Below are 27,658 nucleotides of genomic sequence, written 5' to 3'. Positions count from 1 at the left end.
TGCCAGGATATGGGAAGCCGGGTTTGCGGAGTCCACTGCAGCCTGTACCATTGACCTGGCAAGTAACTTGCCTTCCTGCAAAACTGCCTGGAATTGGTTGCAATCTTGCAAGTGTAGCTTGTCTGTGAACTCAGCCAATCGCCCAAAGTTAATGAAATCATATTTGGCTATCAGGGCTAAGTAATTTGACAAACAAAACTGGAGTCCCATCAAGAAGATCTTTCTGCACATTAGGTCTAGGCTTTTACCCTCTCTATCGGATGGGTGAAGCGGGGGTGTTGTTGTTTAGAACACACTGAAGCCGACTGGATGACCAATGAGTTTGGTGGAGAATGAGAGAACAGGCACTTGGACCCTTTGGTGGGGACATAGACCCTTTTTGGGGTGGGTGCACACGTGGCCACGGTGTGCCATATAGTGCTTGCCGGTTGGAAGATGGCATTGTTGATTGATGGGCCATCCTTGTCTGCACTGAAGTGTGCAAGACGTCAAGCAGGTAGTATTGACTGTTTTGTACCTCCTCTCCGGAAATTTCCAGGGTACTGGCTATTCTCCACAGCAATTCCTGGAACTGGCTATAGTTGTCCGGGTGGGGAGGAGGGGACTGAAGAGGCGGCTCTGTCTGGAGACGATGAGGGATGTCTCTCCAGATCCATTGGTACCGTCAGAATCGGGCTAATCAGTGTGTCATCCAACACTATGTTGGAGTGCCTACCTAACAAGGTTACGGTGATGAAGTGGGGGAGTTCTCCCAATCCAAGTGGGATCATTTGGAGGTTGATTATGGGGGCCACAAGCTGCAGTATGGCCAGCTCGGTTTACCCTGTTGTTGTATAGCCTCTGACCATGGTACCGGATACCAACTCTGCGGGTAAGGCAAGGTGGGGAACTGCTACAGTGCTGTCAGAGCCTTCTGGCACTTGTGCTTCCAGAATGGGAGCGGTGGACCATGTCAGACAGCAGTATCGTCTGAATCAGAGGAGTCAGAACCTCAACAAATGGCTGTGCGGTCGGAACCACCAGAAAGGGATGCAGCAGGAACATAGTGGGGGAAGGGTCCCTTCGACCTGTTGATCGGATTGAGAGTCATGGAGACTGTAGTCCCTCTAGAGTGAATAACTCGTGGGAACCTGAGGTATTTCCAAGTCTCCCAGGGGTCAATGGCATCTGTTCTGCTGGAGAAGTCAGTATCGGGAACTGCAATTGTCTGGAGACAGATGGTTCTCGGAATGCTGGTGGAGTTGCCAGGCCCATAGTCGGTACTGGCAGATCTGGCAATCGGTACAGCCATTTCTCGGTCTTGTGAGACTTGGAGTGCGTGGTTCCTTCATGGACAGAACCCAAGGGTGATGCAGAGTCCTTCTTAGACTTGGAGGAAGACTTACTGCCATGCTTATGGGCATGCTTCCTTGGTTTGGCCCCAATGCAGGGTCCTTAGCACTGGTACTTGTGGAGCCTGATGGAGGATCCGTGGCTGGGTGGTGCTCTTCACCTGTTCAGGCCAATGTACAGGGGGCTTCACTGACCAGGATCCAATGCCAGTCCCATGACAGCTTCCATAAAGTGTTTCCTGAGGTGGAGAGTCCAGTTCTGCCGAGTACAGGCAGGAAAGGAAAGGCAGATACTGCACCCGGACACGATATGGGCTTCCCCCACATAGTACAAACAGCGCTGGTGCTCGTCATTGATGGAAAACAAGCAAGGGCAGTACGCACAGGTTTTGAGCCCCTGCATCTTCGGCATAATCCAGTACCCAGGCCCAGCGGGGGCAAACACCACCAAAGCCAAGTCCTAAATCAGGTACGAAAGGAAGAATCGAACAGAAAACAAACAAAAAATACAGAACAAATAAATCTAAACTACTAACAGTACTAAGGATAGTTTTGAAAAGTGTATTACAAGGACAAGAGAAATAGAAGCTCCAACTCTGACCATGTGGTGGTGAGAAGGAACTGGAGATGCCGGCAGCCCGCTGTGCCCTTTATTGCCTTGGATGAGAACACGAGGTGGCACAGGACACGTGTGCAGACCGCCGAACAGTACTACTTTTAAAAGCTCCAGCTCCGGGCACATAGTGCACGCACATAACCCTCAGTGGAATACAATAAGGACCAAGGCTCCAAAAAGAATCAGAATTTCTACTGGTTTTCTCTCCACGAGAGAGAAGTTATAATGCTAGCCACTGTCAGCCACATTCTTCCTCCAGTCCTCAGGAGTGAGCTGCTGGCTCATTTCTTTTTCCCAATTTAACTTTATGTTGTCAATGTTGACCTGAAGTTCTGTAGAAAAAAAGTGCACGCAGTTTGGCTATTTATTTTTACCAGAGATCTAACAATCTTGTCATTTTAAACTGTTTCTAAATCTGATGAGGTTCAACAAGGACAAGTGCTTAATAGAGTCCTGCACTTAGGACGGAAGAATCCCAGGCACTGCTACAGGCTGGGGACCGACTGGCTAAGCGGCAGTTCTGCAGAAAAGGACCTGGGGATTACAGTGGGTGAGAAGGTGGATATGAGTCAACAGTATGCCCTTCTTGCCAAGAAGGTTAATGGCACATTGGGCTGCATTAGTGAGAGCATTGACAGGAGATCGAGGCACTGGTGACGCCACATCTGGAGTACAGCATCCAGTTTTGAGCCCCCCACTACAGAAAGGATGTGGACAAATTGGAAAGAGTCCAGCGGAGGGCAACAAAATGATTAGGGGGTTGGGGCGCATGACTTATGAGGAGAAGATGAGGGAACTGGGCTTAGCCAGTCTGCAGAAAAGTGAGGGGGGATTTGATAGCAGCCTTCAACTACCTGAAGGAGGGTTTCAAAGAGGATGGAGGTAGGCTGTTCTCAGTGGTGGCAGATGACAGAACAAGGAGCAATGGTCTCCAGTTGCAGTGGGGGAGGTCTAGGTTGGATATTTCACTAGGAGGGTGGTGAAGCACTGGACTGGGTTACCTAGGGAGGTGGTGGAATCTCCATCCTTAGAGGTTTTTAAGGCCTGGCTTGACAAAGCCCTGGCTGGGATGATTTAGTTGTGGTTGGTCCTGCTTTGAGCAGGGGGTTGGATTAGATGACCTCCTAAGGTCTCTTCCAACCCTAATCATCTATGATTCTATGATATTTTTAAATACAAGGCCTGATTTTCTAAATTTATTTTTCTCATGCAATTGTATGAAAAATGTTAGCTCAGTTTTGTCAAATTTCATATATTTTAGTACTGTACATCATGTGGAATTAGTTATAATATCTGGGATATTATACCTGATGGAGTCTATTTTGAAATATCACTAGGAAGTACTAGTTAGACAGTCATATCCTGTCACATTTTCAGCACACTGGAAAGCCATGGATTCTTTCTTGTAAAATGGTGTGTGACTACCATTTATTAGTCATACAAAATTCAGTTCATATTAGACCAGGTGTTTGTCTTTGGGGAAGGTGAGGGGAGAGAAAAAGGTGTTGCTTAAAGTAACTACTTCTGCCTTCAAAACTTTCAGCTGTTTTCTTGCTAAAACATCTGAGATCCAGACTACCATTGGGCATTTATTTCTTACCCAGAGCTGTTCACAGGACATTTAGCCAGTCATCTGTTAACAGCAGTGCAGGGTAAAATTAACTGCTCCCTGTGAAAATAAAAAGTAAGGGTTTTGGACAATATGTGAAACATAGCTAACATACAGAAATGTCCTCCATAAAATTAGAAGGAAGGTGGTTTTTCCCAATTGGATCTTGGGGTCAGCCTTTATGTTCTAACCTCCAGCAAAAGCGGTAGTTTAAAAAAATAAATTCTTAAAACAGCATCAATATTCACAAAAAGGGCATGGGGGCATTGTTCCATTGCAGTGACACAAACCCCCTTCCAAAGCAAAGCTGAACAGAATTGATCTGCTTTGCAAGATTTAACATTCCATTAATCATGCTTCTAGAGCTATTTATAGATAGTGGCATCAATTACTAGTGACTGTTCTTTCACATGGTCATCATGAAGCAGTAATTTGTTTAACAGAAGGGAATAATTTATGCTGCCAAAGGTGTAGGAAAAACCAGAAGTAGTTTAATACAATAGAATGATGTTAGAGTCCTATAAGATCAAAGCACACGACAGATCCCACATGTCCGGAACTGATTGCTGACAATTGCCATGTCTTCATGTCATTCATTCATTCTGCAACCTAACATGCTATGTTTTGAGGGTTTTTTATTTTTTTAAACCACAGCTGCACACAATACAGATCTTCATTCAGCTGTCCAAATGATACTCAGGTCCATTTTGTGAGCCAATACCATCAATAAAGATCCCAGTATGATAGGAGTAATTCAAATTTTTCCCTTCAGTGTGCATTACTGTGGATTTATCAACACTGAATTTCAGCGGCCATTCACATTACCCATTCACATAGCTCAGTTAGGCCCCTCTCAAGGTGCTTTCCTCACAGTCTTCCCCAGATTTGAAGTACCTACATTTTGTGGCAACTATAAATTTCACTTCACTCCTCAGCTCCTTTTGAGAAATTAATAAATATGTTAAATAAGTCTTATTGCTGAAGTGAGGCACCGCACAGTTAACCTTTTGCCGTGTTGAAAAATGACCATTTATTCCTACTCTGAGATATCTGAGTTTAGTCATCCAGCAACCTCATAATATTCCATCCACTGCCTTCTTCATTCTATTCAGCTTAATGGTAGCCAACACTTTACCCAGGGTTGAGAGAAGTACCTCTCCAGTTCATGCATGAAGATCACCCTTTTTGGCAATGCCTCGCTGATACCATCTTTTCAGTCTTTTGGCACTTGTGCTTTCACCCATATTTCATTTAAGAGTTTTGCTAGCTGCTCACTCAGAATTTTGCCTGCTACCTTTAGTACTTCTGCTTGAATTCTATCAACCCCAAGAGCTTTCCCCTGTTTGTAGCCTTTGATAGTTGTTTTAATTTCATCAGCTATTAATGGTCCCTCTTCTATTTCTAACTTAGCATTGGCATTTCTCTCAAAGCTGTGCAGCAATTATCCAGATAGATCAGGCTGTGAACAAATAGTCAATCTTTGACAGATAATCAAAAATGCTACTGCTTGGCAAAAGCCCATCTTTTTCAACTTTAAGAAAGCATTCAATAGTGTCCACAGAGAGACCCTGTGAAACATGGCGGATACCAGGCAAGCTGATCAACATGATAAGGAGTTTATATGATGGAAGCAGACGTGCAATCAGATCGGATACAGGCCTAGCTGAGTGGTTCAATATTGTGACTGGAATTAGACAAGAGCGCATGTTAATACCAATCCTCTGTGTTTGCAATAGACGGGGTGATAAAGCGGGCAACAAAAAGCATGTTGGTGGTGTACAACGGGTGTGCAGAGATGAGTTACACAACCTTGAGTTTGCCACCGACATTACTGTACTAAGTATAATGTGGAAAGAAATGACTGTACTTACATCAGAGGCAGAACAGGAAACAGCAAAAATTGGATTGAAAATAAATACAGAAAAAACCAAGATTATGAAGGTAAGAAACTGCACAATAGATGCAAGAGTGTACACAGAAAAGAATCAAAGAGATAGAAAAGTTCTATTATCTGGGGAGTGTGATGAAATTCGAAGGCAGCTATGATAAAGATATTCATATGAAATTAGGAAAAGCAAACACTACTTTTAGAAGGATGAACAACATCTGTTCATACAGAGGTCTCCACACTAAACTAAAGGCCAGATTATACAATGTGATTATACTTAGCATGCTACTGTATGGAGAAGAGAGGTAGTTAACAAAAATAGAGATATTGGAGGCTGCCCATCACAGATGGCTGAGGAAGATATTACACATTTTATGGAAAGAAAATATCAAAGAAAAGTCTCAGGTGGATGGGAAATTTACATGATATGGAAAATGGGAAACATGTTAAGCAAGCATTGAATTGGGTACTCCAGAGAGGAAAGAAAAAGGGAGGAAGGCCAAGGAAGAACTGGCAGAAGTCAGTGACAGAGGATATTGAATGAACTGGCATCACCTGGGAAGAATTACTTCAACTAGTGGGTGACTACTATCAATGGAAGAACTGGACTGCCCGGGTGTAAGCAGCACAGGAACCCCTAAGGGACTAAGGAGAAGCCTGGATAGATTGACAGCATAAGATCTACTGAAGGATTAGTGGGGTAAAATCAATAAGTTTACCTGAAAGTTACTGGTGCATTATACCCAATATATTCATATTATACATATCAGGTAAATTATAACCGAGAGTATTCAGATCCATTTTGTAAGTCTTCATTGCCACAGACTGCACAAGAACTCCATTTTCAATATTTGATTGATAAATGTGTGGGTAGCTGTAATTGGATTAATCCGATTAGGTTCTGCCAATCAAAAAGAAGGTGAGTAGTGGTAAGAAACTAATTTATTCAACTGTCTGAAATTTCCAAGAAGGAAGAGTTCCTCACACTTGACAGGTGAAACCAGTAGGACTACTTGAATGCCTGTAGAAACTCAATGGTTACAGTTTGCAAACTTTGAGGCATATCAAACTTAGAACATAAATTGCAGAAAGCAATATGCAAATCTAGAGTCAAAATAGGACAAATATATTATGGATAACTTAATTACCTAAAGCTTGCTCAAAGAAATTTAGGAACACAATAGCAGAAAGGATCCAACTATGTACTGCATAAAATTAGCCTATGTCAATCACATAGGTAGTAGCAAAAAGTAAGATCTGGTTCTCCCACTGTTCACACACCTAGGGAAGAGGAGCAAATCAAATGGTTCTTTTACTGTAATTAGAAGGTTGGTGTTCTAATTTAGAGACAGGTGTGACAAAAGTCAGAACTCCGAGTAACAAGCACTGTTGTCCCTATGCAGAACAGCGCTCATACTCCTATTTAGTTTCTGGAATTCCTAAATGCCCTGGGGATAAAAGAAAAGTCTAGGAAACAGTCCCATGTTGCCTGGTATTTTGTAAATACTGCATTGCCTTTGTTGTTGTGATTAACTTGTGATATTTTAAATACAGAAACCCATATTTATATACATACAAAATGGTGGTGTGTTAAAGGTTTTATGGGCATAAGTGTGCAATGATTACTATGCAGCTCATCTTCAACAAGTACCATAACATCTTTACACGCACAGCGTGAGAAACCACACTAACCTGTGATGAACAGAAAGCTTTTCTGTATCATTATAAAAAAATTTCTATTCCTTACAGTTGAAGAAAATCATCCAAACATTCAGTTTATGTAAATGGCTGTAGTTGTGTCCTAAATCTGCAGATAGACAGTCCAAGTGACTGATTCTCATAAGCTTTCCCCAAGCAGAAAAGAGTGAAAACTATGGGCAGCAGCAAGGGCAGGAGGCACTGGAGCTCCTTGTTAGAGAGAACCATGTAGCAACGTAGGAAAGGTAGAACTTAGACATCCGACTACCCTTGTAGAAGCCAAGAGACTAAAAGGGGAAATAAAAGGGGGAAATGGAGTGAAAGAAAAAAATTGTTCCTCCCCCCTTCCAGTAGCCAAAGGAGGGTGGGGCAAAGGAGACAAACTTCAAATTCAGACTAAAAGCAACAGATAATACAAAAAAAAAATTGAAGTCTCAAGTAAGTTTCAGAGACACCACTGCTGGTTTGAAATGTAGCAGCCTCACCCATTTCCAGCATCTTGAGATTGGCAGGAAGAGGGGGAAGCCGTTGGCTTTGACAATAGGGCCTTATGTCTTTCATCTCATTCTGAGGCTAGGAATGTTGATGTCCCTAAGTGTCCGCCTCTGAAGTCAATGGGAGTTCTTCCACTGTCTTCACTGACTAATGGATCAGGCTCAAGTTGTCTGGTAAAGTTTCCAGGCCCCAGGAATGGATCCCTCAAGGGCTACACGTGTTAGAATGGAGGTGGACAGAGTTGGAAGAGATTGATGGAATGAATTAGAAGAGGCACAGTGTATATTCCATAAACAAAATCTATTTGAAAGGGATTACATTTAGTTAAGCGCAAAATCCCCCTAATGCAAAATGATAAAAGCAAAAATCCACTAAATTACAGGACATCTCTTAACCATACAGCATATTTCCATCGATGGTGACTGACTCCCCCCCCCCCCTTTTTTTTTTTTTTTAAACAAGGAACCTTCTTCATCCTCCAGCCCAACACACCTTAATCTTCCCGGCAGTATAATACAAAACTTCAGAAAGCAAATATTCAGCTTTAACACGTGCACACATTAACCATCTGATGGGTCACTAAAGGTATGTCTAGGCTCAAGTGAAGGTGCACACACAGGCATACCCATTCTAGCTTTAATCTAGCTAGTGTGGGTAACAGTAGGGTAGATGTGGTAGCATGGCCTAGCAACCCACGTACATACTCTGGCTCCCCAGACAGCTTAAACTCCGGTCACAAGTCCATGCCACCCTGCCTATGCTATAGTATTGTTACCTGGGCAAGTTAGATCAAAACTAGCAGGGATATGCTTACCCATGCTATAATTATACTTTAAAGTGGTGTGGAAACATACCCAAGAATTCTAGAAGAAGTATAAGGTCATCACTAAAGTTTTGTGTTAGGTGATGTCATAAAAATAAAGGGAAGGATAACCACCTTTCTGTATACCATGCTATAAAATGCCTCCTGGCCAGAGGCAAAACCCTTTCACCTGTAAAGGGTTAAGAAGCTAAGATAACCTCGCTGGCACCTGACCAAAATGACCAATAAGGAGACAAGATACTTTCAAGTCGGGAAGGGGTGGGAAACAAAGGGTTCGTCCGTCTGTGTGATGCTTTTGCCGGGCACAGATCAGGAATGCAGTCTCAGAACTTCTGTTAGTAAGTAATCTAACTAGAAATGCATTAGATTTCCTTTTGTTTAATGGCTGGTAAAATAGTTGTGCTGAATGGAATGTATATTCCTGTTTTTGTCTCTTTTTGTAACTTAAGGTTTTGCCGAGGGGGATTCTCTATGTTTTGAACCTGATTACCCTGTAAGGTATTTACCATCCTGATTTTACAGAGGTGATTCTTTTACCTTTTCTTTAATTAAAATTCTTCTTTTAAGAACCTGATTGCTTTTTCATTGTTCTTAAGAACCAAGGGTTTAGGTCTGTGTTCACCTGTACAAATCTGTGAGGATTTTTATCAAGCCTTCCCCAGGAAAGGGGGTGTAGGGGTTGGGGGGATATTTTGGGGGAAGACATCTCCAAGTGGGCTCTTTCCCTGTTCTTTGTTTAACACACTTGGTGGTGGCAGCATACGGTTCAAGAACAAGGCAAAGTTTGTATCTTGGGGAAGTTTTTAACCTAAGCTGGTAAAAATAAAACTTAGGGGGTCTTTCATGCAGGTCCCCACATCCGTACCCTAGAATTCAGAGTGGGGAAGGAACCTTGACAGGTGAGGAGACTAATATTAATATGTAGCATTACCTTATCTGCTGGAGAATGAATCATAGAATCATATAATTGTAGGAATGGTGGCGCAGCGGGACTAAGGCTCCCTACCTGCCCTGGCTCCGTGCCGCTCCTGGAAGTGGCTGACACGTCCCTGGGGGAGAGGAGCGGTCCAGGGGGTCTCTGCACGCTGCCCCCACCCCGAGCATTGACTCCACAGCTCCCATTGGCCAGGAACTGCAGCGGCGGTGCCTGCAGACAGGGGCAGCGTGCAGAGACCATTTCCCCCCCACCCAAGAGCCACTGCTAGAGGAATGTCCAGGTCTCTTTCAGGGCTGCCCAAGGTAAGCGCTGCCTAACCGGAGCCCTCACCCTGCACCCAAACTCCCTCCCACAGCCTGCACCCCAACCCCGCCTACCCCAGCCTGGTGAAAGTGAGTGAGGGTGGGGGAGAGCCAGTGATGGAGGGAGGGGGTATGGACTGAGCGGAAGGACGGGGCCTCGGTGAAGGGGGCTGGGCAAGGGCTAAGCGGGGGAGGGGAGGAGATGGGGGTCCCCAAAATTTTTTAAATCAAAATGGGGGTCCTCGGGTTGCTAAAGTTTAAAAACCACTGATCTAGACCATCCCTGACAGATGTTTGTCTTATCTGTTCTTAAAGATCTTCATTGATGGAGATTCCACAACCTCCCTAGACAATTTATTCCACCCTGACAGTTAGAAAGTTTTTCCTAATGTCTAACCTAAACTACCCTTGCTGCAATTTAAGCCCATTGCCTCTTGTCCTATCCACGGAAGTTAAGGAGAACAATTTTTCTCCCACTTCCTTGTAACAACCTTTTATGTACTTGATAACTGTTATGTCCCCATGCAGTCGTCTCTTCTCCAGCTTAAACAAAACCAATTTTTTCAATCTTCCCTCACGGGTCATGTTTTCTAGACCTTTAAATCATTTTTATTGCTCTTCTATGGACTTTCTCCAATTTCTCCACATATTTCCTGAAACGTGGTGCCCAGAACTGGACACAATACTCCAGTTAAAGCCTAATCAGTATGGAAGAATTAATTCTTCTGTCTTGTTTACAATACACCTGCTAATACATCCCAGAATGGTGTTTACTTTTTTTGACAACAGTGTTACTCTGTTCACTCATATTTAGCTTGTGATATACTATGACCCCCAAAGTCCTTTCTGCAGTACTCCTTCCTAGGCAGTAATTTCACATTTTGTATGTGTGCAACTGACTGTTCCGTCCTAAGTGGAGTACTTTGCATTTGTCCTTATTGAATTTCATCCTATTTACTTCAGACCTATTTCTCCAGTTTGTCCAGATCATTTTGAATTTTAATCCTATCCTCCAAAGCACTTACAACCCCTCCCAACTTGGTATCATCCACTAACTTTGGAAATGTACTCTCTGTGCCATTATCTAAATCAGGGGTCGGCAACCTTTTAGAAGTGGTGTGCCGAGTCTTCATTTATTCACTTTAATTTAAGGTTTTGTGTGCCAATAATACATTTGAACGTTTTTTAGAAGGTCTCTATGAGTCTATATATAACTAAACTACTGTCATATGTAAACAAGGTTTTCAAAATGTTTAAGACGCTTCATTTAAAATTAAATTAAAATGCTGATCTTACACCGCCAGCCCGCTCAGCCCACTGCCGGCTTGAGGTTCCGTTCACCTAGGCCGGCAGCGGGCTGAGAGGGGCCTGCGGCCGGGACCCCGGCTGGCAAGGGGCCGGCAGCCAAAACCCCAGACCGGCAGTGGGCTGAGCAGGGCCGGCGGCCAGGACCCCAGACCAACGGTGGGCTGAGCGGCTCAGCCCACTGCCAGTCTGGGGTTCCGTCCGCCAGCTCCTGCCAGCCAGGGTCCTGGCTGCCGGCCCCTCTCAGCCCGCTGCTGGTCCAAGATCCCGGCCCTGTCCACATAGAGTAGGTACCTACCTTCTCCCTGGTTCTAGCCCATTCTCTTCCTCTCTCAGCACTGAGCTGAGGGTGGGAGTGCACTGAGCACAGGGCTGGGGGTGAAGGAGCAGGCTGGGGGTTGGGGTGTAGGGTCTGGCCAGGAGCTAGAATGAGGGAGGGGGCTCAGGGTTGGGGCAGGAGGTTTGGGTGTGGAGTGCTTACCTGGGCAGCTCTCATTTGGTGCAAGGGGTGCAGGTGGGAATGTGTGTGTGTGGGGGGGGGGGCAGGAGCTCCCGTTTGGTGCTCAGGGTGGGGGTGGGGATGCGAGGGGTGCAAGAGTCGGGGCAGGGGGCTGGGTATGTGTGGGGGGTGCCGAAGTCAGGGCTGGGGTTGTGGGGGGTTGGGGGGGTGGAGGGGGCCAGGGCAGGGGGCTGGGGTCATGGCAGTGCTCCCAGCCCCCTGTCCTGCGCAGTTCACGGCAGGAGGCTGGAGAGGATATGCCGATTCCACCCCCTTCCCCAAGGTCCCCGGAGCAGTGAGTGCGCTGCGGCTCAGCTTTTCCCTCTCCCTCTCCTTGGCAAGGGCCATCAGCTGATGGGCGACAGGGAAGGAGAGAAGGAGAGGCAGGAACCCCGCACGCTGGGGGAAGAGGCGGGGGAAGAGGGAGCTCGCCTGCCCTGCAAGGAGAGAGCGGGGGGCGGAGAAGAGCGGGCCGGGCCGGATTTTTAATGGCATGTTGCTGTCTTTGGCATGTGTGCCATAGGTTGCCAACCCCAGATCTAAATCATTGATGAAGCTATTGAACAGAACCTGATCCAGAACTGATCCCTGCAGGACCCCATTCAATATGCCCTTCCAGCATGACTGTGAACCACTGATAATTACTCTCTGGAAATAGTTTTCAAACCAGTTATGCACCCACCTTATAGTAGAGTGACTGGATGTCCGATTTTATAGGGACAGTCCCGATTTGGGACTCTTTCTTATGTAGGTGCCTATTACCCCCCACTCTCTGTGCTGATTTTTCATATTTGCTATCTGGGCACCCTACCTTATAGTAGCTCCATCTAGATTGTATTTCCCTAGTTTGCTTATGAGAGTCATGCGACAGTATCAAAAGCCTTAATAAAGTCAAGATATATCACATCTACCACTTCCCCCTCATCCATAAGGTTTATAACACTGTCAAAGAAAGTTATAAGGAAGCTTATTTTCTAGGTGTTTGCAACTGATTATTTAATTATTTGCTCCATTATTTTTCCAGATACTGAAGTTAAGCTGACTGGTCTGTAATTCCCCAGTCATTTGCCTTTTTTGGATTGGCACTATATTTTCCCTTTTCCAGTCCTCTGGAATCTCTCCTGTCTTCCATAACTTTTCGAAGATAATTGCTAATGGCTCAGATATCTCCTAGCTCAGCTCCTTGAGTATTCTAGAATGTATTTCATCAGGCCTTGGTCACTTGAAGGCATCTAAGGTGTTTGAGAAAACCTGGATTTGTGCTGGAAATGGCCCAACTTGATTATCATACACATTGTAAGGAGAGTGATCACTTTAGATAAGCTATTACCAGCAGGAGAGTGGGGTGGGAGGAGGTATTTTTTCATGCTGTGTGTGTGTGTGTATATATAAAAAGATCTTCTACACTTTCCACAGTATGCATCCGATGAAGTGAGCTGTAGCTCACAAAAGCTTATGCTCAAATAAATTGGTTAGTCTCTAAGGTGCCACAAGTACAACTTTTCTTTTTGCGAATACAGACTAACACAGCTGTTACTCTGAAACCTAAAAATATTCTCTACACTTGCAGAAAAGGCTATTGCTATCAAAAGGTGGTTTAGGACTTCAACAAACTCTGGTTCCAAGTGCTTAGCCACGGTCTTCCAACAGCTCAGTGGTTTGACTTTCTTTAAAACTTGGCCACAAATACTGACTCCTTATTTCTGTATTTAATGTAAATGATTTTAATAGATTGTAAGTTTTGGCTTTAACATAGGTTGTGTCACAACTGGACATGGACAGTCAGACCTAGTGATCGGACCAGGAGTCAGGTACTGGGAAGTCAGAGTAGAAGATGGGCCAGAGGGCAAAAGTGTGTCAGGCAGGCTCAAGTTACCAGGAGACTGTGGTGGGGTACCAGGTTACAGGCAGCAATCAAATAGCTAAGTTGAGGACAAACCACAGTTGGCAGCTGGAGTCTAGCGTTTATTGAAAGTGGAGTCTGGAGCAGAAATGGGCAGACAGTCTGCGTTGCTGCTCAGAGAGCTCCCCTTCATGGCTTCCTGGTTTATATACTGGTATTTGCCAATCAGGGGGTTGCAAAAAGGACTGCCACTCTAGCCCTGCTGTACTTCCTGCTGAGCCCAGCTTCACAGGGTCCTCCCACAGAAGCCCAGCCTAAGCCTCCTGTGGCTGTGTAGAAGGCAGCAGCCTAGAACCCTCAAGGTCCCAGGTTCCAATCCTGTAGGTTCCAACAGGTTGCCACAAGTTTAAAATTAAATAGATTTAAAAATTTAAATAAAAACATCCTTTTAAAAAAAGTCATTGTTTTTTATGCACCTTAGTTAGCAAGACATCCGAGATAGATCAGAGAGGAAACTTTTCCTGTAGGTCCTATTTTAAATTAATTTGAACTCAAACGAACAGATATACTCTTAAAACCCCACAAAGTTCAGTCTTTACTCACAGACAATGTGTTGTAAGTTTGGAGAATATATACTGTATTCTTCAAGCAAAACAAAGAGGCTGGAGCCCTGCGCTTTAAGGGCTAAAGAGCCTTAACAAAGGCATTACCCTGCCTGTAGTAAGATTTTTGGGGGGAGAGGGTGGGAGGCAATAGCAACATAGGGGAAAATGATAATAGGGACAGAGAAGGAACAACACTGGGAACAATGTAGGACGTGATACTCGCTTTCCTATAAGGGATCACGGTGTAAAGAGTAAAGGCCGGTAGGGACCGATGGTATAAACAAAAAAAATAGTAAGGAGGTCAATAACATTCCATGGACTATTTTGACAGATTTCACACGTACTTATTGAATAGTTTATTTAACAGAACACATGAAGTGCACTACTATTTTATTCCTTCAAACTGCAAGGGGAACTGCTGTAGAGAGGAAGTGGCATCAGACAGTCACAGTTTGTGTATGTGCCAAATCATTTTTTCAAGCTTTTGTTTCTGTCAAACATTGAAGAGAAAAAGACACTGGATTTCCCAATCCCCTTTAAAAAAAAAAAAAAAAGGTAGATAACTGCACAAAAACTAATACAGATGGAAAGTTGTGAAGACATGTTGATTTCATTTACAATGTGCATTTGTTGGAGTGACAACAGTACTAATATACATTTAAGAACTAAATAGTTCCCTAAATAGTTTTTCTATCATGTAATTATTTAAGGTCCACTTTCTCAATACACTTCTCTAGGAACAAATGCTTTACATCAACAGAAAGTTGTGAATCCCTGCTCTTCAAGTTATGTAAAGGACTTGGTTCTAGCTTTGGCACATTGCAAAAAACAGGTCCTTAAAACTGTCACTGGTCCAAATCTGAAGAGGTAAAGCTAAATTCTAAATCCTTGCTTTTACCACATACACATTTGAGGGGTAGCATGATATTTTTGTGACAGCTTCTTTTTAATAAAATGACAGTCATTTGAAATTACTGAGAGGTTTGGAACATAAACTACTGTAAAATGTATAAGTAGAGAAGCGTATAGATGACAAGGCCACAGCTGAAAAAAAAGTGTTTATTCCAGGGGTGCATTAATAAAAGGGATTTATTCCATGACAGAACTTGCTTTAGCTCTAAGTTTTGTGTACTCAAACACAGCATTAATTCCTAATAGCAGTGTATGGGGGAAAAGGAAGAATTGAAAAAGGCTATGAGAAAGTCTAATGCAGTCCTAGGATGCATCAGGCGAGGTATTTCCAGTAGACAGGGAAGTGTTAGTACTGTTATACAAGGCACTGGTGAGACCTCATCTGGAATATTGTGTGCAATTCTGGTCTCCCATGTTTAAGAAAGATGAATTCAAAGTGCAACAGGTGCAGAGAAGGGCTACTAGGATGATCCAAGGAATGGAAAACCTACCTTATGAGAGGAGACTCAAAGAGCTTGGCTTGTTTAGCCTAACCACAAGAAGGCTGAAGGGAGATAGTTATTTATAGAGAGAAATCCTAACTCCTCTCCCTCCATGGTGTCAATGTGGACACAAGAACAAATGGATATAAGCTGGCTATCAACAAGTTTAGGCTTGAAATTAAGTGAAAATTTCCAACCATCAGGGGAGTGAAGTTCTTGAACAGCCTTCCAAGGGGAGCAGTGGGGACAAAAAAACCTAACTGGCTTCAAGACTGAGCTTGATAAGTTTATGGAGAGGATGGTATGATGAGACTGCCTGCAATGACATGTAGTTGATCTGCGACTGCTAGCAGCATATCTCCAACAGCCAGTGATGCGACACTAGATGGGGGAGAGCTCTCAGTTACTAAAGAGAATTCTTTCTGAGGCATCTGGCTGATAGGTCTTGGCCACATGGCTCAGGGTCTAACTGATCACCATATTTGGGGTCAGGAAGGAATTTTCCCCCAGGTCAGAGTGGCAGAGATCCTGGCGGGGTTTGCCTTCCTCTGCAGCATGGGGCATGGTCACTTGCAGATTTAAAGCAGTGTAAATGATGGATTCTCCGTAACTTAAAGTTCTCAAATCAGGATAGACTTCAGGAACTCAGCCAGAGGTTAGGGGTCAATTACAGGAGTGGGTGTGTAAGGTTCTGTGGCCTGCAATGTGCAGGTCAGACTACATGATCATGATTGTCCCTTCTGACCTTAAAGTCTATGAGACTGGATCAGGATTTTGGATAACAATATATAAAGTCTTTTGCTTTTAAGTCACTGGTTGTATTCTGGGTCATGTTTGCTGACGTGGCTAAAAGGCTTACTATCTAATAGGTGTTCGGTGATTTAAAAGATGAACTTTTGGTGTCTATCCTATTCCCAATGAACAAATATGTAAGTCACAAAAATCATATTCATAACTGACATCAATTGGCATCTTGTTGCTGTTTTCAGCTGATGCATGCAGGACTGAACAGGCATAAAGGCTGAACTACTACCTTCACCTTTCAAAAAGGACTGAGGTGGGTGAAGCTTATATTACAACTCTCTTTTGTATGTTCTGTAGATAAGAACTTAATTCACCAGAGTGATCAGTCCAGCAGCTCTCATGAACAGTAAACTCATTTTTATTGAAATCTCAAAGTACAGAAATACATTTGTAAGTGCAACTGCTAAGTTGCCTAGAAAGCATTGCTGAGCTGCATGGGTAATTGTAGGCTAAGAGTTGGGAATGAGGGCAAGAACGGACACAATGGACAAATAAAATGTGATCAGCTGTTTACAACAGTACACAAATCAGCTTAGTTCAATGAGGTCTTGGTAACAGATTTAGGACTCATCCCTCATTGATCAGTATTTCCCATTTTCACTTTTGGCCAAAGAAAGCGTACTCATCCAGTAAGGATGGTTATACTATGGTATCATGAATAGTGGTCAACAGCACTATTTGGGCTCTTTTTCAAAGTTTTCAAATACCAAATGCACACTTCCAGAGGTCCTCAAACTCTTTCATAGTATGGACTAGATCTTGGATACATTTTCTCATGAACCACCTTCCAGCCATTACTCACCATCCTTAAGGCAACTACAGCAACTGGAGTAAAATATTTTTAAAAAATACTACCCACAGAATATCTTTTTTAGCTCTTTAAGCATTAAACAGTCAATTAAAAAAAGTTAAAAGTAGTTTCAGGTACAAAAGTGGTTTTAAGTCCCCATGCCATTTTTTATGGCTTCACAATTATATTTTCCTATTTTTAAAGTGTTCCTCGACCGGTGATGTGCAAAAGTCCCACAAAAGCAGGAAAACTGACTACACACAAAACACTGTCAAAAGCACAACAGTTCAAAAAGTACAGAAAATATTTCTCTAATCTTGCAGTGTTTCCCAAATAGTAGGCCCCTGACCTACCACAGGTATCCACCCCCCACACTGGCTCTCACTTCCCCTGGGTAGCAGGCAGCAGTCCGAGGACTGGGATCTGGACAGCAGCAGCGCAGAAGCAGCGGCCTGAGACACTGAGCAGTCAGCCAGCAGTCTGGAAGAGATGGTGGCCATGGTCGGTCATGGGGAGAGAGAGTGGCCAGCTGGGGCTGTAGGAGGGGGGCAGAACTGGGAAAGTGAGGGCAAGGGGGTTGGAGGGAGCCAACTGGGGTAATGGTGGGTCCCCAAAAAGACAAAATGCATTTGGGTGTGTCACCTTTGTAAAAAAGGTTTGAGAACCACTGATTTAGGTGATATTTTTTAACGATTAGAGAGACAAGCTGGGTGAGGTAGTATTTTTTATTGGACCAACTTCTGTTGGTGAAAGAGACAAGCTTTTGAGCTACACAGAACTTGAAAGCTTGTCTCTTTCACCAACAGAAGTTGGTCCAGCAAAAAAGATATTGCCTCACCCAGCTTGTCTCTCTAATATCCTGGGACTGACAGAGCTACAACACTGCATACAACTTCTAACTATTCTAAGTTTAAATTTTAAAAAGTCAAACTTCTACCTGAAATTTAAGTTGACAACTGCCCCTTAATGAACTGTGTACATTTGTTCTATATTTATTTCTACACTTGTTCTATATTTTGTTCCTCTATACCCCAAACACATGCTTCCCTGATGTCTGGCCCACCTCTTCCTTGCAGATACAACCCAGATGCTGGTTTTCCACACCCCATGACATTTCTCTACCATGAGCGATACTAGTTACATTACCAGGTCCAAGCACCTACAGTCTCAGGATAGCCAGTTCCTCACCTACTACTTCTATGTAGCAATAGCCCCAAGTGGATGCAAAAAAGGCTGGCTCCACTATCTTGTTTCCTTCCTGCTTTCACTGGTGCCAAGGCTGCTCTTGGTAATGAAGAGCCTGAAATGCCTTATAGAAGTAACTGGAGGCAAAGGAGAACCAGCACTATGACCTCCATCTGTTTGTAAACCACCAGTAGTTCGGAGACCACAGGTTGGAAACCAATGTGTTACCTGCAATACACATTACATGGAAACACAACACTAATCTCCCACACCCAGAATATATATATACAGTGAAACAATACTACTCAAAACTAAGTCTGGGAAATAGCTATGCTCATTACGTTTGTTTCATTGACCTAAATTTAAATTTTTGAAAAGTATTCTAAGCATCCATTTTTGTATCCCACTTGAAGTTTTGCCTCTTTTGTTGCATGTAAGAGAATCAATCTCCTCAGTGTTAACACTGTACAAAGCAGCATGTGCAGCAAAGTTGAAATAACCAACAGACTTTGGCAGAATACAAGAATTACACCACACTTTTTGCTTTCATATGTCTACAGATACATTTTTTGGCTTTCAGGTTTGATTCAAACATGGAAAGAGGGGGACAGATGCACAAAAAAATTAAGGTTATGAGCACGTATGCAGGGCTGACTCACCACTGTCCTTTGTTTGTTGGGTAGGAAGACTCTAACAATAGGTTTTTGTGGAGACTTGGGGTTATTCCGTGACATATCTGTGGGGTTCTGATAAACCGAAAGAGATGAAGGTGCTACAGAGAGGCTAGAGGAGGAAGATGATGTAACTGTGTCTGTTGAAGCAGAGCTGGAGACAGAGAAATCAGTTCCATTCCCCATGGATTCCAATAACTGCTGTTCTCTTTGTTGTAGAGCATCTAACTTGCTGGTGTACTCTTCATAGGCCTGTAGAGGAGAAAAAAGTTATTTAAAATCAGTTTGGCATCTTGGATGCATAAGCTGCATTGAGTGTGAATTTGTAGCCATAACATCTTAGGCTGTAATTACAGAAGATTCAAGTTACACAAAATTAGGCCTGATCAGTTCTATTGACGTTGCTATTGATGTGTTAAGCCAAGTGGATACTGAACCAATAGCTCATCTTTTGATGGAACAGAAAAGCCATCATGACTATCAACTCCAAAGTAAATGCTCCAAAGATACTGTTGTACCTAAAAGAGGTAACTTAAATAATGAGCTTTAACAAAGTTTACCGGTTACTTCACCGAACTATGCTAAAACTGATTACTCCCTTGGAACCAAAACCAAACATATGCAGTGTAAGAATGAAGGGGGAAACAAAAGTTTGCATCTAGTATACACATTTTAGTATATCATCATGGAGAAATTATAACTTGAAAAGTTGCTAATAACTACAGAATATAAGCGTGGAGCCCAGTCCCAAAGACGAGTTGTGCACTAAACTAAACACAGCTCTCTCTTTTTAAAGTGTCAAGCAATTTAAAAAAAAGTTCTTATTTTCACTACATTGTTATGCCCCTTCAGGAATTCATGAATAGCATTTCTTTGCCTCCTGTTTTGATCTCACATTTTTCACCATTGCTGGCTGACAAACTACCCGTTTACTCCTCATCATCCCTCCCCACTTACATTATCAAGGATGCCAGTACAGCTCTTAAAACACAGGTTAGTTAGAAAGTGCACTCAAGTTGGAGGGCTTTTCAGCAGGACAAACAATTGCTGGGTTGGAAAACATTTTTAAAAAGACAGTATTTGGTAACTGTGTGATGAGTTAAATATTTTGAATTCAGTGCATTTTCACCAGATAATTAAAGTTGGCTCAAAATTTTAATCCAAAATTATTTGACAGTGTCCCTTAGTTGAAAAACAGAACACCATCCTTTGAATAGAACAGTTTTTAAGTCTGGCTATAAAAAATTTTTTAATGCACAGACACAAGACAGGAAAAATCACTCATTGTGCTGTGGATTTTCCAGCCAGCTGAAGACAAGAAACCCTCAGAACAAATATGACGACACCTGCAATCAGACTCATTTCCAACCAAAAAATATATTATAATAGCCTAGCTGTATTTTCATCTAGAATGCTGAACTCTGCAGCCACCTCATCAGAAGTGTTTCTGTTGGTTGTATTAGTTAATACTAACATTAAACTTTCAGATTAGTTGCAATGATTCTCTGAGTTTGGAGGTTTAAAAAGGTATACACAAGTGCATGCTCTGCATTTTACAGACAAACTAAGATAGATCTCTGCCCCCCAAGAGCTTGCCATCTAAATAGCTGAAGAGGATAGATGTTTTTTCCCCTTTATCCTCCACACAAGAAATCAAGACTGATATCAAGGTGCATACTGCCTGCTTTGCTGTTAGAGGGGCTTCCTTGTTATAGAAACAAAAAAAGGTCCCACTTAAATCCATTTGTCTTTCTCATGCTTTTCATATGCAATGTTTTCTAGCTATAAACTTCCTCCAATTGATTTTATAGTAAGCTAAATGTGCTGAACTTGTCTTAATTTTTTTTATTATTAGAAATGTTTTACAACTGAACTAACAGAACATCTTAAAGATTTTGGAGTCCAATGCCTATGTGTGGAGAAGCCATTAGTATTCACTGGAGAGAAAAACGAACACTTTTGAAGAGTTTATCATAAGCACTTTATTTCGTCATTTTCGTATTTTTCCTTCACAGCTGCATTTGCAGGTTCAGCTAACCACTCTGCCTTTATTGAGCAAACAGTCTCTCTCTTCCTCATTATCAGCCTTTACCAACTGTTCAGAATGGAGATGTGCTCTGAATTTGTGCCATCATTTCTATGCCAATAGGCTGACAAAGAATTATGACTTCACTGTGGAATTAAGAAAAATTGAGAGATAAACAATCAAATTCAAATATTAAATCTCAAAGAGAACCCAGAAAAACTGAAAAAGAAATTATATAACCTTTATACACCAGAAATGGGTCTAGCGCCTCACAGACACCAAATTCTGCCCTAAATTATACTCCATTGTCAAACACCATTATTCCAGATTTACTCAGGTGTAATTGAGGGCAGAATTTGGCTCTATCTATAGAAGATCAGCTTTTAATACAAGTTTCTCTCCTACTTCCAGGAAAGTGGAATGTTTTTCCATATACGTATAATTCCAGTAAGAGTTATACGCAGAGAATTATCTTAAGATAAACAAATGTTAAAAGTCACAAGCTTCTACTACAGTTTTGCCAATATACTTTTCCAAATCTATTCTTACTTCCTTTTTTCATAAACATTAGCTCAAATAATGTTTTGAAACACACACAGTATCACACTGCTGCAAGATATTTGTGGGTTTAACTTAGTTCCTGGACAAAATTACACATACTTTTCAAAATACGCAGACTGTTTATTTTGGCAACTTAAGATATTACTTTTGCAAACCCAAGTTATACTTCATAGATAAGTCACTTGAATGTAAGTGACAGACACTGGTAAACTAACTTTGGGCTCCTTCCCACCAAAGTCAATGGAAAAAAAAACCTCATTAACTTTAATGGGTAAAGGAACAGGGCCTGTTAGACTTTAAACAGTTAGTCACAGAGTAATAGAAGAAACAGCAAAAACATGTCGCAAAACTAGATATCCATGACTGGATTTTAGCAGTTTGTTTAAAAGTCAATCCCTTTTATAAGCAAGAAGCAATAACAGAACGGAGAGCTGGTCAGAACATTTTCGATTTAATTTCATTTTGTCAAAGCCAAAATGTTTGAGACACACATAGGTTTTGACTGACTGCTTAGTACATGTAACAGTCAGCTGCACAATTGCACCATACTGGAAAAAAACACAAATAATCCTCCTACTATACTTCATTTGGGTAAAGATATACAACTATTACACAGAAAGGTTGACTGACCTATGTTAAATGTCAGTTAGAAGACGAGGATTCACTTCTATTGAAAGTTGACACAACTTTCACAAATAGAAACTTTGCCTGTCTATACCACAGAGTTGCACTGGTGCAGCTACACAAATGGCCCTAAAAAAAAAAACCAAATCTAAACAGTCTAGACAAAGCCTTAATAGTCAAAATTAATTTCTGCTCCTTCTTTTGCTTATAATGGTTGATTTAGTTGATAAAAAAACTAATGCTTTAAATAAATGGAGTCTTAGATCATATCTCCACTGTATTGTAAGGAAGGCCAAGTTAGCTGAATATTCTGTCAACATAATGAACAGTTAAAATTGTAATAGGGTTTTATAAAATATCAAAAATATTAGGTTGAAATCTGTTAAGTGTTTGCTTTTCCAGTGGAAGCAAGCAGTATTCAGCTACAAGACAAGTTTTATAGTTGCTTTTAGCTCCATATACAGCCAAGAAAATAAACACAGAACAGTGGAATGTGCATGATTGAGGACATGTAGTACTTGAAGATTAAAAACTGCAGTTTTTAAAGCCTCTATGCTTATCCAGCAACTAAAGGTGGTGAAGCGTGTTCTGATCACCCCTTTTCACAAGGAACCTGGCACCTGTGTTCTGCACCAGCTGGAGTTTGTGAAAAACCTTATTACGCAAGCCAATCTACAGGGAATTTCACTAATCTAATCTTGTTATAACAGAAATGTGGATAACCATTTCAGAGTCTGACGCGTTACAGAAATGGATGCAAGCTGTCTATTCTCTGACGGGTAAAAACTAGCAACAGAACTTAAATATCTCAGAAAAGAAGAATCTGAAAGACACTCAACCTTTTACTGAAGCACAACGTAGAAACCCTCCCCAAGCATGACCACCTTGGATCTTCTCTGACAGCAGAATTTTCAATACAGCATGACATTACTTATATCCAAATTCACAGCTATGTGAGTAATTGCATAACCGCCATTGGCTTAAGTTTCCTCCATCCGTAAGAGAGGTAATACTTCCCCCGAACCCTTCTGGGGTACTGGAAATACATTTGTGCTTGTAAAGTGCTTTAGGCTGCTAGATGGACGGTGCTATGTAAGTGCAAAATATTTCTAAAACTACATTTTTTCTACTCCAATGTTCTACCATATTTTCACTACATTTACTAGTATATCATGAAGGTCACAGAACAGAAATTCAAGCTAGCAGGAACATACAGAAGCAGCAGCCCCAGCAGGTACTGCAGGAGGGACTGTTGAACACTAAAGATATCACTGAAAACTGGACACTGTCCCCTTTGCTAACTGGCTATTTACTCCAGCCCTCTCCCTCACTAAACTTAGATAGATTCATAGATACTAAGGTCAGAAGGGACCATCACCTAGTCTGACCTCCTGCACAACGCAGGTCAGAGAATCTCACCCACCCACTCCTGTGAAAAACCTCTCACCTATGTCTGAGCTACTGAAGTCCTCAAATCGTGGTTTAACGATTTCAAGGAGCAGAGAATCCTCCAGCAAGTGACCCATGCCCCATGCTACGGAGGAAGGCGAAAAACCTCCAGGGCCTCTTCCAATCTGCCTTGGAGGAAAATTCCTTCCCAACCCCAAATATGGCGATCAGCTGAACCCTGAGCATATGGGCAAGATTCACCAGCCAGATATTACAGAAAATTCTTTCCTGGGTAACTCAGATCCCACCCCATCTAACACCCCATCACAGGCCATTGCGCCTATTTACCATGAATATTTAATTACCAAAACCATGTTATCCCATCATACCATCTCCTCCATGAACTTATCGAGTTTAATCTTAAAGTCAGATAGATCTTTTGCCCCCACTGCTTCCCTTGGAAGGCTATTCCAAAACTTCACTCCTCTGATGGTTAGAAACCTTCATCTAATTTCAAGTCTAAACTTCCTGGTGGCCAGTTTATATCCATTTGTTCTTGTGTCCACATTGGTACTGAGCTTAAATAATTCCTCTCCCTCTCCGGTATTTATCCCTCTGATATATTTATAGAGAGCAATATCTCCCCTCAACCTTCTTTTAGTTAGGTTAAACAAGCCAAGCTCCTTGAGTCTTCTTTCATAAGACAAGTTTTCCATTCCTCGGATCATCCTAGTAGCCCTTCTCTGTACCTGTTCCAGTTTGAATTCATCCTTCTTAAACATGGGAGACCAGAACTGCACACAGTATTCCAGGCGAGGTCTCACCAGTGCCTTGTATAACAGTACTAAAACCTCCTTATCCCTACTGGAAATACCTCTCCTGATGCATCTCAAGACCGCATTAGCTTTTTTCACAGCCACATCACATTGGCGGCTCATAGTCATCCTATGATCAACCAATACTCCAAGGTCCTTCTCCTCCTCCGTTACTTCTAATTGATGTGTCCCCAGCTTATAACTAAAATTCTTGTTATTAATCCCTAAATGCATAACCTTACACTTCTCACTATTAAATTTCATCCTATTACTATTACTCCAGTTTACAAGGTCATCCAGATCCTCCTGTATGATATCCCAGTCCTTCTCTAAATTGGCAATACCTCCCAGCTTTGTATCATCCGCAAACTTTACTAGCACACTCCCACTTTTTGTGCTGAGGTCAGTAATAAAAAGGTTAAATAGGATTGGTCCCAACACTGATCCTTGAGGAACTCCACTGGTAACCTCCCTCTAGCCTGAGAGTTCACCTTTCAGGATGACCCATCATAGTCTCCCCTTTAACCAGTTCCTTAGCCACCTTTCAATTCTCATATTAATCCCCATCTTCTCAAATTTAACTAATAATTTCCGAAGTGGAACTGGATAATAGCCCACTTTAATTGAACTGTCTCAACCCCCCACTTGAAAAGATGGGAATTGCCTTACCATGTACTGTTATATATATCCACCCCATTCATCTGATGAATTGGGTTTTAGCTCACGAAAGCTTATGCCCAAATAAATTTGTTAGTCTCTAAGGTGCCACTAGTACTCCTCATTTTTGTTTTTGCTGATACAGACTAACACAGCTACCACTCCGAAACCTAAATCAAATGCCTTACTGAAATCCAAGTAGATTAGATCTACAACATTTCCTTTGTCTACAAAATCAGTTATCTTCTCAATGAAGGAGATCAGGTTGGTCTGGCACAATCTACCTTTTGTAAAATCATGTTGTATTTTATGCCAATTACCGTTTACCTCTATGTCCTTAACTACATTCTCTTTCAAAATTTGTTCCAAGACCTTGCATACAATTAAGGTCAAACAGGCCTGTAATTTCCTGGATCAGTTTTTCTCCCCTTTCTTAAAAATAGGTACTATATAAGCAATTCTCCACTCATGGGGTATGACCTCCAAGTTTACAAATTCATTAAAAATGCTTGCTAATGAGCTGGCAATTTCATGTGCCAATTTCTTGGATGGTGATTATCCGGGGCCCCCGATTTAGTCCCTGTCAGGGTTCCCTCCCCACTCTGAACTCTAGAGTACAGATGTGGGGACCCACATGAAAGACCCCCTAAGCTTATTTCTACCAGCTTAGATTAAAACTTCTCCAAGGCACAAATTCTTTGCCCTTGGGGTACACCGCCACCACCAAGTGATTTAACAAAGAATCAGGGAAAGGACCACTTGGAGTTCCTATTCCCCCAAAATATCCCCCCAAGCCTTTACACCCCCTTTTCTGGGGAGGCTTGAGAATAATATCCTAACCAATTGGTTATAAAGTGATCACAGACCCAAGCCCCTGGGTCTTAGGACAATAGCGAAATCAGTCAGGTTTTTAAAAAAAGGATTTTATTAAAAAAAAGTAAAAATCACCTCTGTAAAAATCAGGATGGAAAATAACTTTACAGGGTAATAAAAGATTCAGAAACATAGCAGAACTTCCGCTAGGCTTAGTTTCAAAGTTACAAAAAACAGGAATAAACCTCCCTCCAGCAGAGGAAAAATTCACAAGCAGAATAAAAGATAATCTAGCTTTTACTTACAATTTTTGTAATATGAGAGACTTTTAGGATGGTTTATAGGAGAAAGTTTTCTGACCTGATGCTTCTCTGCTTCCCAAGAGAGCACACAAAAACAAAGCCTCTCCCCTCCCCGATTTGAAATTATCTTCTTTCCCCATTGGTCCTTTTGGTCAGGTGCCAACCAGGTTATTTGAGCTTCTTAACCCCTTACAGGTAAGGAGGAATTCTAGGCTACCCTTAGCTGTATGGTTATGACAGTCCCACTAAGCTGTTTGAGTCTGACTTCCATCTCGGATGTGGTCATTTCTACTTGCATATCCTCATTCGCATTAGCCACCCAGCCACTGCCCCTAAAAACTCTTCATTTAAAGGGCTAATCCCTTACTTTGAAGTTTCCACATATTAACTGCATCAGAGAGAATGCTATGGTTATCTGAGACACTACAGCAAATTCATTTATGTAAACAAAAGATATAATGGAAGCGAGAATACTAATGAAGCTGCAACAGCTTTAAATGCATGTACTATACCTTTTAAACAGGCTAATTAGAGAGCATAGCCAAAACGTTACACACAGTTGTTTATATATGGTGTGTATACATTCACATACCATAATATAGTTACCTACCCCATCCCCTCCCACAATCAATACAAGTGAAAAAGTAAAACCTCTTAAAAACTTAAACATAGTTACCTATTGACACAACAAATTTACTAGTGAGAGAGTCCACGAGAATCAATATAGCCACGAAAAAGCAAACTGCAGTAGATTCTGCAGAAGTGCCAGCAAAATTCTGCTTCCAGAATCATTGCTGTTGGTGATAATTTGAGAAGTTTTATAAAGAACATCTTGATTTGTGGTGGTCTTAATTCAGCTTACAAATGAAGTAAGCATTTTCTAACTTTACACAGAAGTGAATGCCAACAAATAAAAGAAATCTAATGTACATTTTTTTAGAGTCACTTTCCTAGGCCATAACCAGACTTTACTCATTCTACTAGTACTCTTCTAAGGAACAAGAAATGTCAAGAAGGGAAAAGGTTTAAAAAAAATATCAAGTGGAAAAAGGTGGGTTTTGCCTAGCAGGAGTAGTGACTTTTGGTGAGAAACTATGTCTTATCTCAAGTAGGTAGAGACCAGATCAGAGCCCTGAAGTGTGTGAACGTTCAGAGTTTATGTCATGGTTTCCAGATCTGGGATCTTCAAGCTGGGCTTCTAAACAAATATGGCCTGATTTTAGAAGCACTGAGAACCCCCAAATGCCACCAAACTATGTGGGAGCTGAAGGGGTCAAGCACTATTGATAGCCAGGATATTTTTATTTAACTAAATTTGGATTTAGGAGCCTAACTTTAGGCACTCAGATTTTGTCCCAACCCATTTTACCAGTTGAGTATGTGTCAGGGGCATAGGTTTAAGTTCGGTGCAGATTTATACAAGTCTTGTATTTATTCCTACATTCACCCAAAGGGGAGAATACCACACAATAACTCAGTATCACTGTGCCCCTGCTCCTGCATAGTAGCACTTTCCTGGTAGTCCAAGGAGCAATATGAAACGATCTGGGATCCAGCAATTCCAGTTCTTTTCAGCCTTACTCTCTGTATCTACAATTTACATGCTGTATCTACAGCAGAGAAAAGTTATCTTGTTAAGTAAATCTATGGGTTGCTGAAGACAGTGAGTTATGTAG

The 27,658-nt window shown here is 41.9% G+C and overlaps 1 protein-coding gene across 3 annotated transcripts in view; it reads right to left on the bottom strand.

Moving 5' to 3' along the window:
- BRAF (B-Raf proto-oncogene, serine/threonine kinase) overlaps positions 1-27,658 on the bottom strand; it is a 122,365-nt gene that overhangs the window by 59,049 nt on the left and 35,658 nt on the right. For all 3 annotated transcript variants that reach the window (XM_074940023.1, XM_074940040.1, XM_074940033.1), the window contains exon 3: positions 18,784-19,047. In XM_074940023.1, coding sequence (XP_074796124.1) covers positions 18,784-19,047 — 264 coding nt within the window. The remainder of the gene's footprint in view (positions 1-18,783; positions 19,048-27,658) is intronic.

The sequence above is a fragment of the Natator depressus genome, chromosome 1, assembly GCF_965152275.1.
Source record: "Natator depressus isolate rNatDep1 chromosome 1, rNatDep2.hap1, whole genome shotgun sequence".
NCBI classification, from domain to species: Eukaryota; Metazoa; Chordata; order Testudines; family Cheloniidae; genus Natator; species Natator depressus.
The sequence above is the reverse complement of the archived record's forward strand: the minus strand, read 5'-3'. Positions and strand labels throughout refer to the sequence as shown.